General features: G+C 51.8%; 5 protein-coding genes across 5 annotated transcripts; 4 read left to right on the top strand and 1 right to left on the bottom strand.

The window, feature by feature from the left end:
• The first annotated feature begins 1000 nt into the window (after positions 1-1000).
• CC84DRAFT_1165126 (alcohol oxidase) lies at positions 1001-3116 on the top strand. The gene has a single exon (XM_018178647.1). The coding sequence runs from the start codon at positions 1256-1258 to the stop codon at positions 3050-3052; it is 1797 nt and encodes a 598-aa protein (XP_018035114.1). The 5' UTR covers positions 1001-1255; the 3' UTR covers positions 3053-3116.
• Positions 3117-3288: 172 nt separating this feature from the next.
• On the top strand, positions 3289-4779 carry CC84DRAFT_1165125 (Clavaminate synthase-like protein). The gene is made up of 2 exons (XM_018178646.1): positions 3289-3901; positions 3951-4779. The coding sequence occupies exons 1-2, from the start codon at positions 3338-3340 to the stop codon at positions 4542-4544; spliced, it is 1158 nt and encodes a 385-aa protein (XP_018035113.1). The 5' UTR covers positions 3289-3337; the 3' UTR covers positions 4545-4779.
• Positions 4780-5148: 369 nt separating this feature from the next.
• CC84DRAFT_1260069 (uncharacterized protein) lies at positions 5149-6041 on the top strand (the record flags this gene model as incomplete). Its single annotated transcript, XM_018184966.1, has 2 exons — positions 5149-5453; positions 5549-6041. 2 exons carry the CDS (start codon positions 5149-5151, stop codon positions 6033-6035), a joined length of 792 nt encoding a protein of 263 aa, XP_018035112.1. The 3' UTR covers positions 6036-6041.
• A 2571-nt stretch (positions 6042-8612) lies between these two features.
• CC84DRAFT_1260068 (amino acid permease-like protein) lies at positions 8613-10328 on the top strand. Its single transcript, XM_018184965.1, has 3 exons — positions 8613-8932; positions 8982-10199; positions 10246-10328. The coding sequence occupies exons 1-3, from the start codon at positions 8633-8635 to the stop codon at positions 10297-10299; spliced, it is 1572 nt and encodes a 523-aa protein (XP_018035111.1). The 5' UTR covers positions 8613-8632; the 3' UTR covers positions 10300-10328.
• Positions 10329-12347: 2019 nt separating this feature from the next.
• Positions 12348-14229, bottom strand: CC84DRAFT_1147576 (uncharacterized protein). The gene is made up of 2 exons (XM_018176600.1): positions 13829-14229; positions 12348-13773 (listed from the first exon to the last, which is right to left on the bottom strand). Exons 1-2 carry the CDS (start codon positions 13911-13913, stop codon positions 12614-12616), a joined length of 1245 nt encoding a protein of 414 aa, XP_018035110.1. The 5' UTR covers positions 13914-14229; the 3' UTR covers positions 12348-12613.
• Between the last annotated feature and the right edge of the window lie 408 nt (positions 14230-14637).

Here is a 14637-nt window from a genome sequence, read left to right as displayed (position 1 = left end):
CTCCCTCTCTGGGGCCTCAGATTATATCATACCACATTGTTCTGGGTTGCTAAGGTTATGCTGGCGCAGCGGGTGTTTGTGCGTTTGGAGGGCTGCATGGTTGGTCTATTATTTGAGATACTGGGGAGATGTGGAGGCTGGTGAGGTTCGGCACGGGTTTGATATGATGGGGTATTTGTATGTACGCAGAGTGGCGTGTTGCCTTGACATAGGACGTGCAGCGCGAATATATCGAGCAAGCAATCGAGTCTCAACTCAGTCGTGGCCATAGGACTGTCCCAAAACGCCAAGTGACTGACCATCTTGTAGGATTTGATCAGTCTGACGCTTAAGGCTGAACCAATGCAGTAATTGGTATAGAGGGAAAGCGCCGAGTGTTTTGGCTACAGCAATATCTAGTAGAACAAAATGGTGCTTACACAGTAATAGTTTTAGAGGAAACATTGAAGGAGAGACACCTACGCAACGTTTTCTCTACTGAATGCGGTTCCGGCGCTTTTCTGATATGCCAACCACTGCGGTGCATGCGTACGGCTACATCCGCGCCAACCAGCTCTTCCCGGGCCTAATCTCAAACCGTAAATGGTAGGGGTGACATACACAAGCTCTGCGGTAGGCCATAGAGCGCATCTCGTATTGTCCCGATACTGTGCATTCCTTCTACTTCGAGATGTGGTCGAGTCGTACGGCGTCGTTACCGACATAGAGCTGCAAGCATGCACAGAAACGATGTGCAGCTCGAGTGAGCAGCGGCCTCCATACGTGCTAGTTGATAAATAACAATAAGCATCTACAAGCTAACCCCTTCGCTCGCATGCCATCTCGAAACAGTTCAGTTGATCTTCCGCGGTTATCATATTTGAGGCGTTCAAGTCGCAGTGCTTTATGGTTGTGAGCGAGACCTTCCTGGGAAGTGGCAGCGGCCCCAACGCCACTGTTCCCCGCAGCCCCGCATGTTCCCTCCAGATTTCTTGCCATGCCTTGCGGACACTCTTCCCAACATTTTCCCGAGTGCTTTCGGTCATACTGAATAGACATCTAACTCTGCGCAGGTAAATCTTTGCATAGGCGATCCTGCGTTGCACGGCACGCGTTCGAATGGGACTTCGGTGCCTTCCGAATCGAGCCTGGTATACGCAACGATGTCATCCCCAAGGATGACCATCTCCATCTTGGACTAACGCAGGCCCACTGTAACCCATCTATAATAGCTTCATCATTCCTTCAGTTGCGCACTCGTACTCTGTATGCCAGCATGTCTCCTCTCACTCCGCTTTTCATTGGTGCTATTCTTGCAGCTCGAGCAGCAGCGACGTCTAAACAAACCTTCGACTATGTGATCGTCGGCGCAGGTCCAGCCGGTCTCGTACTTGCGAACCGGCTATCCGCAGACCCCAGCGTCACGGTCGCGGTAATCGAAGCCGGAGCCGACGAACGATACAATCCTCTCGTGACGGACGTCGAAGGCCTCTTCCTAGGGATTGGATCAGCGCTTGATTGGGGATATCCCAGCGCGCCGCAGAGGCATGCGCTGAACAGAAGCCTCGCGTACTCGGGGGGAAAGGGTCTTGGAGGGACTACATTGATCAACGGAATGACATACTTGCGCGCCGAGAAAGAGCAAATCGATCAGTGGGAGGCATTTGGCAATGGTGGGTGGAACTGGGAGAGTTTGTACGAGTACTACGTCTCACAAGAGCACTTTCAGCCCCCAAGATTGGAGAATGCGGAGAGTGGGGCTACGTTCGACGAAGCGTTTCATGGGTACGACGGGGAACTTGCGGTGGGCTGGAATAAGTTTTTTGTCAAGCAAGGGTTCTTTGAGATTCTTAAGAATACGAGCGAAACCATTGGGATTGGCTGGAATGAAGATGCCAATGGCGGGAGAATGGGTGGTTTCTCGACTTGGCCTTTCATGCAGAACTCCACGACGAACACACGCGAAGACGCGGCAAATGCGTTCTACTACCCCATTGCAGAGCAGCGCGCGAACTTGAAGGTCTTTCTCAACACTACAGCGACCCGGATTATTTGGAAAGAGAAGTCTGGATCCAACGATGCCGTCGCAGAAGCAGTCGAAGTCCTCGCTTCGAGTAATGTTACGAATTGCCTACATGCCGCGCAGGAAGTCATCCTCTCCGCTGGCTCTCTCCGGTCGCCCGCGCTCTTGGAACTCTCTGGTGTTGGAAATCCCGCTATACTCCAAACCCTAGGCATCGAACCAGTCATTGACCTTCCTGCGGTCGGCGCCAATCTACAAGACCAGCCTAACAGTGCGATATCGTATACTTCCGCTACGAACTGGACCGGCTACCCGAGCTTCGTCACCTACCTTACTGCTTCCGATCTCTTTGGCGAAGAATTGGATGACATAGTATCAGAACTACGAGCAAACATCAGTGACCTCGCACGCAAGATCGTCGCACATTTGCCACCAAACGAGAGCACAGTCGAAAGAGAAGAGAAGCTGATCGAAATGCAGCTCGATTTGACTTGGTCGTACAATAGCACTGTGCCTCTCGTAGAAGCTGTCTGGTTCCCCTACGGAAACGCAATCAGCGTCGCGTTTTGGTCACTCCTTCCCTTCTCCCGTGGCTCCGTCCACGTCACTTCCACATCGCCAACACGCACCCCTGCAATCGACCCGAACTTCCTTCATCTGCCAATCGACACCCTCGTCCAAACGGCCGGTGCCTTGAAGCTTCGTGAATACTTCGCCACAGAACCACTTTCTAAGCATGTCATCGCTGAAGTTGCGCCGGGCCCGGACGCTGTTCCTGTCGGCGCCGGCTTGAGAGATCCTGCGTGGTACAAGTGGATTGCTGGAGCGTTCGGGTCCAATTCACATCCCGTGAGCACGGCTGCTATGAGGAGTAGGGAGTTGGGTGGTGTTGTCGATGGTGAGGGAAGGGTGTATGGGGCGGAGAATGTGAGGGTTGTAGATGCGAGTGTATTCCCCACGCAGATTAGCGGGCATCTGAGTGCTTCTATCTATGCTCTCGCTGGGAAGATTGCCGAGGGTATGACACGGGGGAAGCGTCGAGAGGTTTAGGTCTTTAATCTTAACCGTACAGGTCCCACGGGTTGAGATCACGTAAAGACGTATCTTTCTGGTTATCTTTACAGCACCTCTGCGAAACTACATATGAAAAGGAAGTCAAATAATTGAGTGCATTCAGGCTGCGTCGGGGAGTCCCGGTGCATCGAACGGTCTTACCCCACTCTTTCTGAAGAGCTTGCTATATTGGGAAAGCGTACTCCACCCTCCACGTTATCTTCACTCCTCTTCGCACCCTCAACAGCTTGCAATAACTATCAACACTTAATCAGTCGAACCATGGCTACAGCTACAGTCCAGCCCATTACAACTGGCTCTGTTACGAAGTACGAAGCCCGCTCAACCGCCCATGGCTACCTGCAATCTCGTCTTGCAGCCAAAGACACGATAAGCGACGCTGACTTCACCATACCCGTAATTGACCTAACGCCATCATTTTCTGAGTCTCTGGAGGACCGCAAATCGGTAGCGGCCCAGATCCGCGAGGCTTGCACCACTTCAGGGTTCTTTTACGTTACGCACCACGGTATTCCTTCCAGCACTCTACAGTCTATTTTACAACAAGCGGAACGCTTTTTCAATCTACCTCTGGCTTCTAAACAAGATTTGCATATCAAAACGAGCAAGTATGGATATGGCTGGGAGCCTAGTGAATACACATCGCTTGCCGGCGACTTGGAGTCTAAAGAAGGTTTTAACTTTGGGTACGAGGAAGGATTGGACAAGAGTGGGGGTGATGGGAAATACAGAAATCTGGACGGAAGTGATGAGAAAGCCAATCTGTGGCCTAAGAAAGAAGAATTGCCGGGCTTCTATGAGCATGTTGGCGAATACTATGATGCCGTGAGTCCGTCCTTGTAAGTTGACTGCGCTGTCAGCTAACAAGTGCTAGGTCCTAAAACTTTCCCGCCACATGTTCAGGCTCTTTGCTCTTTCGCTAGACCTGCCAGAAGATCATTTTGATGCTATGGTCACGCATCCGGGAGGCATCGCGCGTCTCCTCTACTACCCTCCTCCTAAGAATCCACAGCCCACTGTCTCCGAACCAATTCAGGAGAAAGACTACATTGGTCTGGGTGCCCATTCTGACTATGAGTGCTTCACGCTCTTGCTTTCTTCGACCACACCCGGTCTCGAGATCCTCAAGCCATCTGGTCACTGGCACATCGCAACCCATATCCCTGACGCTTTCATCATCAACGTCGCAGACTTCATGATGCGATGGACCAACGACGTGTACAAATCCACTATTCATCGCGTTGTCAATAGGAGCAATCAGGTCCGATACAGCGTGCCGTTCTTCTTCTCCGTCAATTACGAGGAAGTCATCGAGACGCTGCCGACATGCTTGAAAGAGGGAGAGAAGCCCCGATATCCTCCCATCGGAGCGGGGGAGTATATTCTTGAGCGACTCAATGCCACAACCAAAGATGGCGCGGGGTTTTATGGAAACGCAGAGGTATTCGAGAAAGAGAGTGCGTCATAAACCCGGGATGCGTGTAGATCATGTATGCGCTAGTATTTGTCGCCATTTTGGATATAAGCACAATTGATAGACGAGCTAAAATGTCTTGCGCAGCCAGAGGACATTAGAGTAACTCCGGGACACCAGAGGTTTTCAAGTCATGTGACCTATGCTACCAAGAATCGGCCCAGTAAAAATGTCATCTGACTGTAAACCCTCGCGGACCGCAAAGGGAGACTGCATGTACTTCGTAGGGTAGGTAATCCTTGCAGAAACGGAAAACTTCTCATATTGGTCGGTCAGCGCCAACATGAGGATTGCTCAGACGTAAGGCGTATTTCCTCTCGTGCGTATGTTTGGGCCCCCCATCGCAGAACAAGATGCGCCCCCAAAAAACAGCCAATGCGATGAATTTCGCCTGCCTGCGCCTCGCCGGGCGTAAACATGACCAGCAGTCATTGGACGTGCAGGATCTCGCATATGTGCGACTGGGTGTACTCTGACAATCTGTGCCAGATGCAGCGCCCGGAACCATGGGCCTTAAAACTCCAAGGTCCGCCCGTGCGGATCCCATGACAAAGGTCAACGTCTTTGCATCTTGCCTTCTCTGTTGCGTGTAGCCAAAATGTCTAACCTGCCAGAGGTGGCATTGCCAACAACGGGTCTTGAGGTCGATCATTCAGCGTCTGCACCACCAGCAGGTGTCAACTACGTAGCTCCACATTACTATGGAGAGCAACAACAACGACTGCCCTCGAAGGGCGAATACGCTCCGGTCGGAAGCGAGGATCGAAGTGTGCCGAAAGACTCAGCAACAGTTTGTGGTGTACGAAGATCTACATTCTGGCTTACAGTCATACTGGCTATAGTGGTCGTAGCTGCAGCAGTGGGGGGAGGTGTCGGTGGTTCTATGGCGGTATCGAATGCAAGGTAAGTTACCATTCTTCCCGTGTGAGCGCATAATGAATTACCTTGCACTACCACGAGTTCACTCCTGGTCGTACCAAATCACTGACCGATCGCAGATCCGACGCACAATCCGGTAGCTCAGGGTCAGCTAGAGAAACAGTCACCGTCACCGCTACTGTCTGCTCCACCTCCGCCCCCGAACCCACATCCACATCCGTCTCCGAGGACGACCCGCCATACGTTCCCAAGGAGGCGTGGAGGGTGAACAGTATAAATGGGTCATGCCCCACCCCTGTTATGCAGAACACCCACGTCGACAATAGACCCGACGACAAATACAACTGCAGGGAGGGCAGGGACTTCGGCGGCTTCGACATCATGTGGTTTACATCGTACACACTGCAGGCGTGCATCGATGCATGCAGCAATTACAATGTAGCGAACAAGACCCAAACGCCGTGTAAGGGTGTGGCTCTGGCGCTGGACCTGCGGCAACAGTATTACGTCAATGGTGGCGCAAACTGCTGGTTGAAGTCGGAAGCGAATGAGGCCGGTTCCAGTGAAAAGAAGACTAATACATTCGCGTGGTTAGAAAATCAATAAGTGCGGAGAAAAACCGCGGCGAGGTTGTTTTCGTCACTTTGTTGATACCCGTTGATCTACTTTTGTCGTGCCGCTAAGCCTGTTCTAAGAGTAATTGAGGTCGAGATGTACATACTTTGCATGAGGGGCGCATTGAGCAAACAGATATGATGCCATACACTCAGCTTGTCTCAACTTCCTATTACGCTATGTTAGGCAAGATTTGTAGATCTTTTGTTATTGAGTAATCCACAAGCAGCTCACTGGTCGCAGGCTTGCGATCATAGAGATGGCGCAGGGAGCGCTTGGAGGTTTCGAAAGGACGAAGACGTCTTCAATGTCTATAGGATTTGTTTGAACATCTCCGGTTTCGATTAGTGTTCACCTCCCTTCGCTCTCGTCAAGTTATAGCGCATCCCGCATCCCAATAATAATAGCAACGACATTGGCTCATGTCCAAGCAAAACCCTCCCCTGTCTATGCTACCTAGCACGTGCAAGGGACCTAGGAGGCCAATCCACAACTCTGGTTGCCGCCTAATATTGGCTACGCACGGCCCCCAAAGGATGTAACTACGCCGCTTTCACTTTCAGACTTTATCATAGACACAGCGGAACTCAATGCCGCAAGATCACGGATACCATCTCAGGCAACGAACCATCTCTGGCTTCCCTTAGCAACGAGCTCTTATTTGTTAATTGCTGAATGGCTTACTAATCCGAAGTCGACATCGCTGAAGAATTTCTCTCTTGTCAATCAGCGCCTCAGATAGCACGCCTCTTCTTTTCAGATAATTGTACTAGTAAAACCTCCGAATTTTGGCAGTCGATCCTTGAGGTGACAACCGAGCGTCCGAGTATGGAACCAAATGCGCGACGGCATCCACTTCCTTTCCGCCCAGGCCAACATGCACAGCAACTTAAGGAAATTGCAATTGGAGATTCCGATGTAGCTTAATTTAGAGGAACAGGCCCGAAGGCGAAATTGTGGGTTTTCTTCAAGGTCTCACCAATCTCGAGCACCTACGCGCTCGCGTCCCTCACGATTTAGCCCGATTTGAAGTCCAGCACGTTGCATATACCGCTCGGAACCGCAATATTTTGCGTCATGTCCCAATGTCGATTACATTCAAAGTTCTGCCCTCCAAGGCTTCTCCGTGCACGACTGACTTACAAGCTGCAACCTTCCCTCATTCGCTTCCCTCATGATGAACGGGCACTCGCACCCTGCAACAACCATGACAGCGTCTCCAATCTCTGCGATATCGACCTTTATGCCTGTGCGCCCACTATTCGTGATGAAATATCGTCTTGAGTGGAAGTTGCTGGCCAAAGTCCGGCCATGCGAGTCGAAGACACCGCTCAGCACGAAGCCAGCAGCGTCCACAGTTTCTTGCCACGTAAGAAGAAATGCCTTTGACTTCTCATCTCTGTCCGCGATAGCGTGTAGTGCTAATTGTACTTCTTCCCATGCTTCGTCGTCTTCCTCACAGTCCAAGAGGCAGGTTGCCAGCTCTCTGATAACGTAGGCTCGAAATAGTGCTTTTAGAATTTCAGTGGGGTCTTCTCTGGAATCAGTCTCTAATAGCTCATCCGAAGAGTTCTAATTAACTAGTTTCAACCGTCTGACATACGTTGGAGACAGTCCGGCTTGTGAAGGTACGGTCGCTAGGTCATTCTTTCGAAACGGCTTCTTGTTGCGACATATGGCAGAGGCGAGTTCCCCGTCTACATGTGGCTTCACGTAACAAGGGCCAAATCAATCAACAAGATGAGATGTCGCTTTGCAAATCCGAGTGAAGGAAGCGATTAATGTTGCGGGCATGGAAGTTGCAAGGCAGAGGCCTTGCTGCGGAAGTCAGCAGCCACCGTGGGACTAGGTCATGTTTGGCTTAGCGCCCCATACAGTTCCAATGAACAGGAAGCCTTTCTTAGATACATCGCAGATGTAGTCTTCTCTATCTTGCGTATCTTCTAAAGACTTTCATTCGGGTAATATACTCCAGAAAATTTCGCCAGCCGTTTCCACGGAACTTCTGTCCACTGGTCTCGATCGATCGAATAGTGTCGACTTTACTGCTGTAAGAGAAGCTAAATTTGCGTGAGGACTAATAGATCATCTTTCATGCGTGCTTCGGGCGATTTCAGCTAGCTCAAGATAGACTAGTGCAAATCGGCGGCTGAAAAATTGGGCCGGCCTAAACTCCACCTTCTGCAAATTCGTGCTCTAGCGGATACTCGTGGTACTAACGCGTCTGGTAAATCAGCGTTATGGGCCAGGATGAAGTTTGCAACTGAGCGAATCTACTGGTCTACCTCAGATATACTGCCCTCACCTGGATAGACATACTGGACCTATCGCACCCATATCAAGCCAGGCATGATGAGTTCGGGAGACATTCCTCACCAGCATGCAAGGCCGCGACGACGTGGCCCAGGCTTATAATCGATTTACATGACGTGCTTTGACGGCGCCGAAAATAATTTCTCGGTTGACCGGGGATTGCAGAACCAATCGTGACCGATATCGCACAGGAACCTTTACTATGTATCCATAGCCTACAAATGTAACTTTTTGCTACTACCATCTCTGCATCGTCGACCACACTCCTTTCAATCATGCTCGACCGACATCAAGATATCGAGAGCTCGCCTTACCTCGACCGGCATGACTCCGGCGATAACAAACCCATCCTGGAGCCACAGCTGAATGTTGGCGGCCATGGAGCTACGCAGCGCCGCCTCAAGAATTATCATGTCACAATGATTGGGTTCTGCTCTGGTATTGGAACAGGTCTTTTCATCGGAACTGGCGCTGCATATGCGAATGCCGGACCAGCAGGCTTGTTGCTCGCATATATCATCGTAGGAAGTGTACTGTGGTGCGTTATGCAAAGTATTGCTGAGCTAGCTACTGTGGTTGGTATATCTGAGCCTTCTTCATACCTTCTTGCTCACTGTCAGATAGATCCCAACTGCTGGTTCGTTCCCGCATTTTGCGAGCCGCTTTATTGACCCTGCTGTTGGTTTCTCCTTGGCCATAAGCTATGGATATTGTTACACAATATCGATCGCTGCCGAGTGCTCCGCTTCTGCGATTCTCGTAGGGTACTGGACTGACATGTCGCCGGCTATCGTCATCAGCATCAGTCTCGCTCTCATTCTTGCGATCAACCTGATGAACGTGCGCTGGTTTGGCGAGTCTGAAGTCGCCGCTGGTGCGATCAAGGTCGCATGCTTTCTTGGACTCGTCATTGTTTCTATCGTCATCACGGCTGGAGGTGCACCGAATGGCGAGACGACTGGCTTCCGTTACTGGCACAATCCGGGCGCATGGGTTGACTACAATGGCATTACCGGTCCAACTGGTCACTTCCTGGGGTTCCTGGCAGCGTTTGTGAACGCCTCATTCTCCTTCATTGGCGTCGAGGTGGTGGTCATCACGGCTGCTGAGAGCGTAAATCCGCACACTGCCATCCCACTGTCCGCCAAACGGGTCACATACCGAATTGCCCTTTTTTACATTCTTGGGGCGCTTCTCATCGGTCTTATCGTCGACCCAAGAAACCCCGGTCTTGTGTCAGATGCTGGAAATGCCAACTCTTCGCCCTGGGTCATTGCCATCAAGCAAGCAGGCATCGTGGCACTTCCTTCAATAGTCAACGCCTGCATCCTCGTATCCGCATGGTCAGCTGGTAACTCCTACTGTTGGGTCGGATCCCGCATGATCGTCGCCATGACCACAGATCGCCAGCTCCCGCAGATCTTCGGGCGAACCTGGAAAAACGGCGTGCCTTACGTTGCAGTCATCGCTTCGTGGCTTTTCGGGCCCCTCGCGTATCTCAGTTTGGGCACTGGTGGCGCGGCACAAGCATTCACTTGGCTAGTGAGTCTCAGCACGGTTGCAGGGTTGATTGCCTGGGCGACGCTGTGCTTTTGCTACATCCGCTTCCATGCTGCGATGAAAGCTCAAGGACTGAGCAGAGATAGCCTACCATGGAAAAGCCCATTTCAGCCTTTCAGCGCGTGGTATGGGTTTATTGGATCGACTATCATAACTTTCATCACTGGGTTTCCTGTCTTCTTGAAGGGCAACTGGAACACTGGTGATTTCATTGCTTCGTACATTGGCATACCAATTTTCATTGTACCAATCATCATTTGGAAGCTGGTACACAAGACTAAAGTAAGTTGATTTCCACTGGAAAGAAAACCCAGCTAATTTCGCGTAGTTTGCTCGTAGCAAAACCATTGATCTTTGGTCTGGACGTCTTCATAGAGCGTAGAGCGTCGCATTTGTAGATTGTTAGGGGACATTTCAATTCAAATTTGATTGTCAATGTGGGTTGTTCTCATTTCATGTTCGATTGAAATGGACGTGAAACCATTATGACAAAATGCCGCGTATACCCTGTAATTTTGACTTGTAACCTGCCAGCAATACTAGGACAAAAGTCTGAGCACCATCAGCCTAGGCATTGCCCATCTTGGGGTAGCACACTGTACTTGGATCTTTTTCCTGCCACTATGTGTTAATCGTTCGAACGCAACGCTATAAAAATAAGTCTACAGTATACAGCAAATCACTACGAAAACATTGATACATAGGAGAAATTTGACTGGATGTGAGGAAATTGATTGGTCTAGCTGAGCTGCTTGAAGGCAGAGTTTGGCGAGTATGCGAAGGAAACGAAGTATTCAAGCACAAGATATATTCTCCTAAATATATAGAGCGAGACTCCGCTTACCCTCAGAATTAGGAAGTATGCTCGGAACTCTGGAGATGATTGTCCTGAAAGAAGTATTGAGGATTCTAACGCACCAGTTATGCAGCACGAGTACTGCAGGTACGACGAGAGGGACAGGACCAGATACCAAGATAGCGATACCAGAGCTCTTCTACATCAAATGCTGAGCCTGACTCGGGAATGGCGCATTCCAAGCAACCAGGTGGAGACCGCCATAAGACAGACCGGCGAGGGTGACACCTGAACAGAAAACACCGTTGGTTTGACGAGTAGATTGTCATGACTTTCGGAACACCTCCCCAAGGTCATATTTGCTGATGATAGTATCGTTTATACCGAACCTACGGGCAGATTACTGACAAGCTTCTTCCGACTCATTCGTGGTCTCTCTGATCCTATCGGCTCAAGCACATCAGCCCGATTACGAAGACATGACAGAATATTTTATTCTGGCTCCAACTACCAAACACAACGGTCAAACCCAATGTTTGCCAACTCACGAGTGTGTGGGCCAGCTAGCCCCGAGGGTAGCCCCCTAGAGGAGCGGCGCGTTGAGCGTTGGGCGGTAGTCTAGCGACGCGATGCCTGGTGACAACTCAACACGATTGCGAACCACAACCAGCATTTTGCATCCCATTGATTTTCTGCATGCCTTTTCTACTATATATACTATTTCAACATGCGTACTATTATCTATAAGCCATATCTCTATTATATTAGTTATATGGCCTATTGGGTATACTTACCTGTGCAATCTATATTTACTTTGCCACATACATACTATGCCATTTAATATGTATTTTGCTCCAGCTGGGCAGAGATGAGTTCGAGCCTTGATGGGATTGTTTTTCATTTATTTTAGTATTTGTCGCAGCAGGTACTTCCCCCTCAGAGCTCAGAGCTCAGAGCTCAGAGTTTGGGAGCTAGGTTTCGCCGCTCCAATTCATGTACAAGAGCCCGTCTTCTATCGGTCGGGCAAGGGCGAGGAAACTCTTACAGACGACTTCATAATCATAGATGGGTATTTAATTAACGCGATTTGGGTGGGAAAATCGGGGTCTTTGTGACATATCGATGTACCGTGTCTGCGCAGTCGTACGGCGTTTCTGGAGACCAAGCTTCTCCGTCGTCGCCGTAACTCCTTTGGATCCAGTCGTGGCTGCGGCTCTGGCCGTTGCTGCTGTATTCGAGCGTTGGACATGTGACGGTCCGCCCTTTGACATGTTGCGCTTTGGATGTGAAGTTTGAGCGGCGGATTCATGGAACCGCGTTGACGAAGTGCGCGCCGGCGTGGGTTTGGTAGGAGATATGGCATTCTTCGTGTGAGGCGACACCGAAACTATAGACGACGGACCAAATTTCGTGTGTATTTAATCAGCAGGCTACTAGCAGTGCGAACGGAAGGTGCGCATCGGGCGGTGGGCGCTTAGCATCCACCACCCAGACGCCACTTCCACGTCCGCGAACCTCTCCTCACGAAACCACCACCGCCTCAGCACGCGCCTTCGCGCATAGCCGCTGTTATGACACTCACGTCAACAAGCAACATAACACCAAGATAAACACAAGTGTCAACAAACAACCACATGAGATTGAAGCAATTGACTCGCTAAGCAGCAACGGCACAAGTATGAAAGTAAGCCGACAAGAACACCAGGTATCGCTGAGAGCCAAAGCAAAACGCCATGATGTACAACCAGTCCAGACCAAAGACGCAGTGAGCAGAAACCCAGAGGCACCGCAGCATATCCCATGACAAGTAACGCCTATCCGTCCATCCATCGCTGTCGTCCATCGTGAGAGAAACATTAGGTAAGGTAAAGCCGAGCCAAACAAGTGAAGTCTAGGCATCTCAAGGCGCCTCGTCCGCCAGGGGCTGAGATTCTGAAGTTACAGCCAAAGTAGCCTCAAGAATGTCTTCCTGCGCGACAGGAACTACATTCTCGTCCGCGTAGACGACAACACTCTCTTCTTCCTTCGCTGCCTCGATAGGCGCTTCCTCAGGAACCGGCTGAGGCTCCTCCTCGGTCGCGCAACTGAACTCAAATTCCTTGCTCAATCCACTCGGCCTCTCGATGCCCTTGTCAACAACAACATAGCTGTCTTTGTCGCAGCCCTCCCCATAGAACTCGCTCGCAGGTAGATCTCCCAACGGCTTGCGATCCTCGTCCATGGCATCCTGCTTGACCTCCCTGAGCCTGGGCATCTTCACGCCGGCTGCTTCTACTCCCGCAGACTCCAAGGATACGGAAGATGCACCGCGAGATTGAGCTTGGGAGAGAGTAAAGTCCGGCGGCGGGATGTTCTCCTTGCCGCGCTCGAGCTCCTCATTGCGCGCTTTGGTCGCAGCGTCATCGTCGGAGGAAATGTCGAGGACAGAGGCGGAGTGCTCCATCAGGTTGGCAGCTTCCTGCTCTGGGGTGTCCTCGTGGATCTCGAAGAACCACGATGTGGGCATCGAGTCCTCGACATGGCTTGCTAGCTCCAAAGGAGCGGAGACAGGGACGGCAGCTGGGGTGGGTGTGGCGACGGGCTTGGGCGTGTAGTTGGGAATGGTTCCGCTAAGAGCTGCGTCGATGGAGAAAGGGAGTGCGGGGCTGCTGTGGGCGGAGAACGAGGGTGGATCGACGCGGCGGAAGGGCGAGCTGGAAGCGCGGCGCTTGGAGAGGGCGCCGATGCGCTTGTGCTTTGGGGAGCCGCGGCTGTGACTGATGGGCGTGGATGTGGTGGTGTTTGGTGAGGAGAGGGCCTTGCGCACAGATGGGATGGAAGGCGAGGCGGTGAGAGGTTCTCTGGTCCTCAGCGGCGAGGGCACTAGCGCGAACTTTGAGGGCTTGGAGAATCCGTCGGAGGTCTTTGACTTCTTGGTGGGCGAGTTGAAAATTGAAGGGTCGGCGTTCTCAGAGTCGTCGTCCTCGAAGATGGCAGGGCCGCGGCTGCGCTTCCCTGTCGAGGCGGTGGGGCTTGGCTTGAGTGGAGACGCGAACTTGGAGTTGGAAGCAGGCGTGAGAGCTGGAGATCACGCGTTTAGCGATGGGGTCGTCGACGGCGGAGGTCGACTGCTTACCATTCTGCCTGTTCTTTGCGCTCTGGAGGGCCTGGAGGCGCGGGGCGCCTAGCTCAGCGAAGGGCTGGCGCGTAAAGAGGGCCATTGTGGAGAAGTGATGATGTCGTGAGGTAGAGTTACTCGGGAACGAAGGTGATGGGCGACTCTGTCCAGTACCTCTGCCGGACACGTGTGCGCTGTGTCGAGTTGGGTTGGAAGACGCGCGATCGCGGGGCCTGACGTGCAAGTGAAGAAGCGCGGTGGACCAGTCAGTCGTCGGAGCAACGCCTCAGCTTCCTCTCTTCCTGGACGACAAATCAAACGTCAAGCTCAATTCACTTCCAAAGAACGACAACCAAAAAGCTTCGAAGCAGCAACGCAACAAGCCGGACACACGAGGGGAGAGAGAAGAAGAAGCTGGGGAGCAGCGCGGGCGGAGGAGTATAGATTGTCTCTACGCGTAGCACTAGCGCGTTCTCTCCGGACAGGCTAGGGGGCGGCCGTCTTCGCGTCCACCTCCCCACTTCCAAGGCACACGCCCTGGCAAGCTAATCAATGCGTCTGGAATCATTGGATGTGCGCGCGCGCCACAGAACACGATCGCACCACGAACGTAGAACTGCGAACCCGTTTGCACACGCGCATGCTGGTCGCTCGCTTCTCGACGTGCAGGGCGCAAAGGCTGGTGTTCCACAGTCTGCTCGTCAGCTGCGTGGACCGACGACATGGTGCCCTTTGGCTGGCTGAGGTTCATGGAGGGCTGGGTGCCTGCAGTGGTCGAGTACGAGTGGGGTTTCATCGCGCGTTCGCATGCGCGATGCCGCTGAACT

The sequence above is a fragment of the Paraphaeosphaeria sporulosa genome (genome assembly GCF_001642045.1).
Source record: "Paraphaeosphaeria sporulosa strain AP3s5-JAC2a unplaced genomic scaffold CC84scaffold_6, whole genome shotgun sequence".
Taxonomy (NCBI): domain Eukaryota; kingdom Fungi; phylum Ascomycota; class Dothideomycetes; order Pleosporales; family Didymosphaeriaceae; genus Paraphaeosphaeria; species Paraphaeosphaeria sporulosa.
This window is presented reverse-complemented; position numbering and strand designations above follow the sequence as displayed.

Coding starts and splice junctions, on each gene's coding strand:
- CC84DRAFT_1147576 (XM_018176600.1), bottom strand. CDS start 13,913: ATGGCCCTCTTTACGCGCCAGCCCTTCGCTGAGCTAGGCGCCCCGCGC. Junction 13,774..13,828: donor CGCAAAGAACAGGCAGAATG/GTAAGCAGTCGA, acceptor CGTGATCTCCAG/CTCTCACGCCTGCTTCCAAC.
- CC84DRAFT_1165125 (XM_018178646.1), top strand. CDS start 3,338: ATGGCTACAGCTACAGTCCAGCCCATTACAACTGGCTCTGTTACGAAG. Junction 3,902..3,950: donor TTGGCGAATACTATGATGCC/GTGAGTCCGTCC, acceptor AACAAGTGCTAG/GTCCTAAAACTTTCCCGCCA.
- CC84DRAFT_1260068 (XM_018184965.1), top strand. CDS start 8,633: ATGCTCGACCGACATCAAGATATCGAGAGCTCGCCTTACCTCGACCGG. Junction 8,933..8,981: donor TTGCTGAGCTAGCTACTGTG/GTTGGTATATCT, acceptor ACTGTCAGATAG/ATCCCAACTGCTGGTTCGTT. Junction 10,200..10,245: donor AGCTGGTACACAAGACTAAA/GTAAGTTGATTT, acceptor AATTTCGCGTAG/TTTGCTCGTAGCAAAACCAT.
- CC84DRAFT_1165126 (XM_018178647.1), top strand. CDS start 1,256: ATGTCTCCTCTCACTCCGCTTTTCATTGGTGCTATTCTTGCAGCTCGA.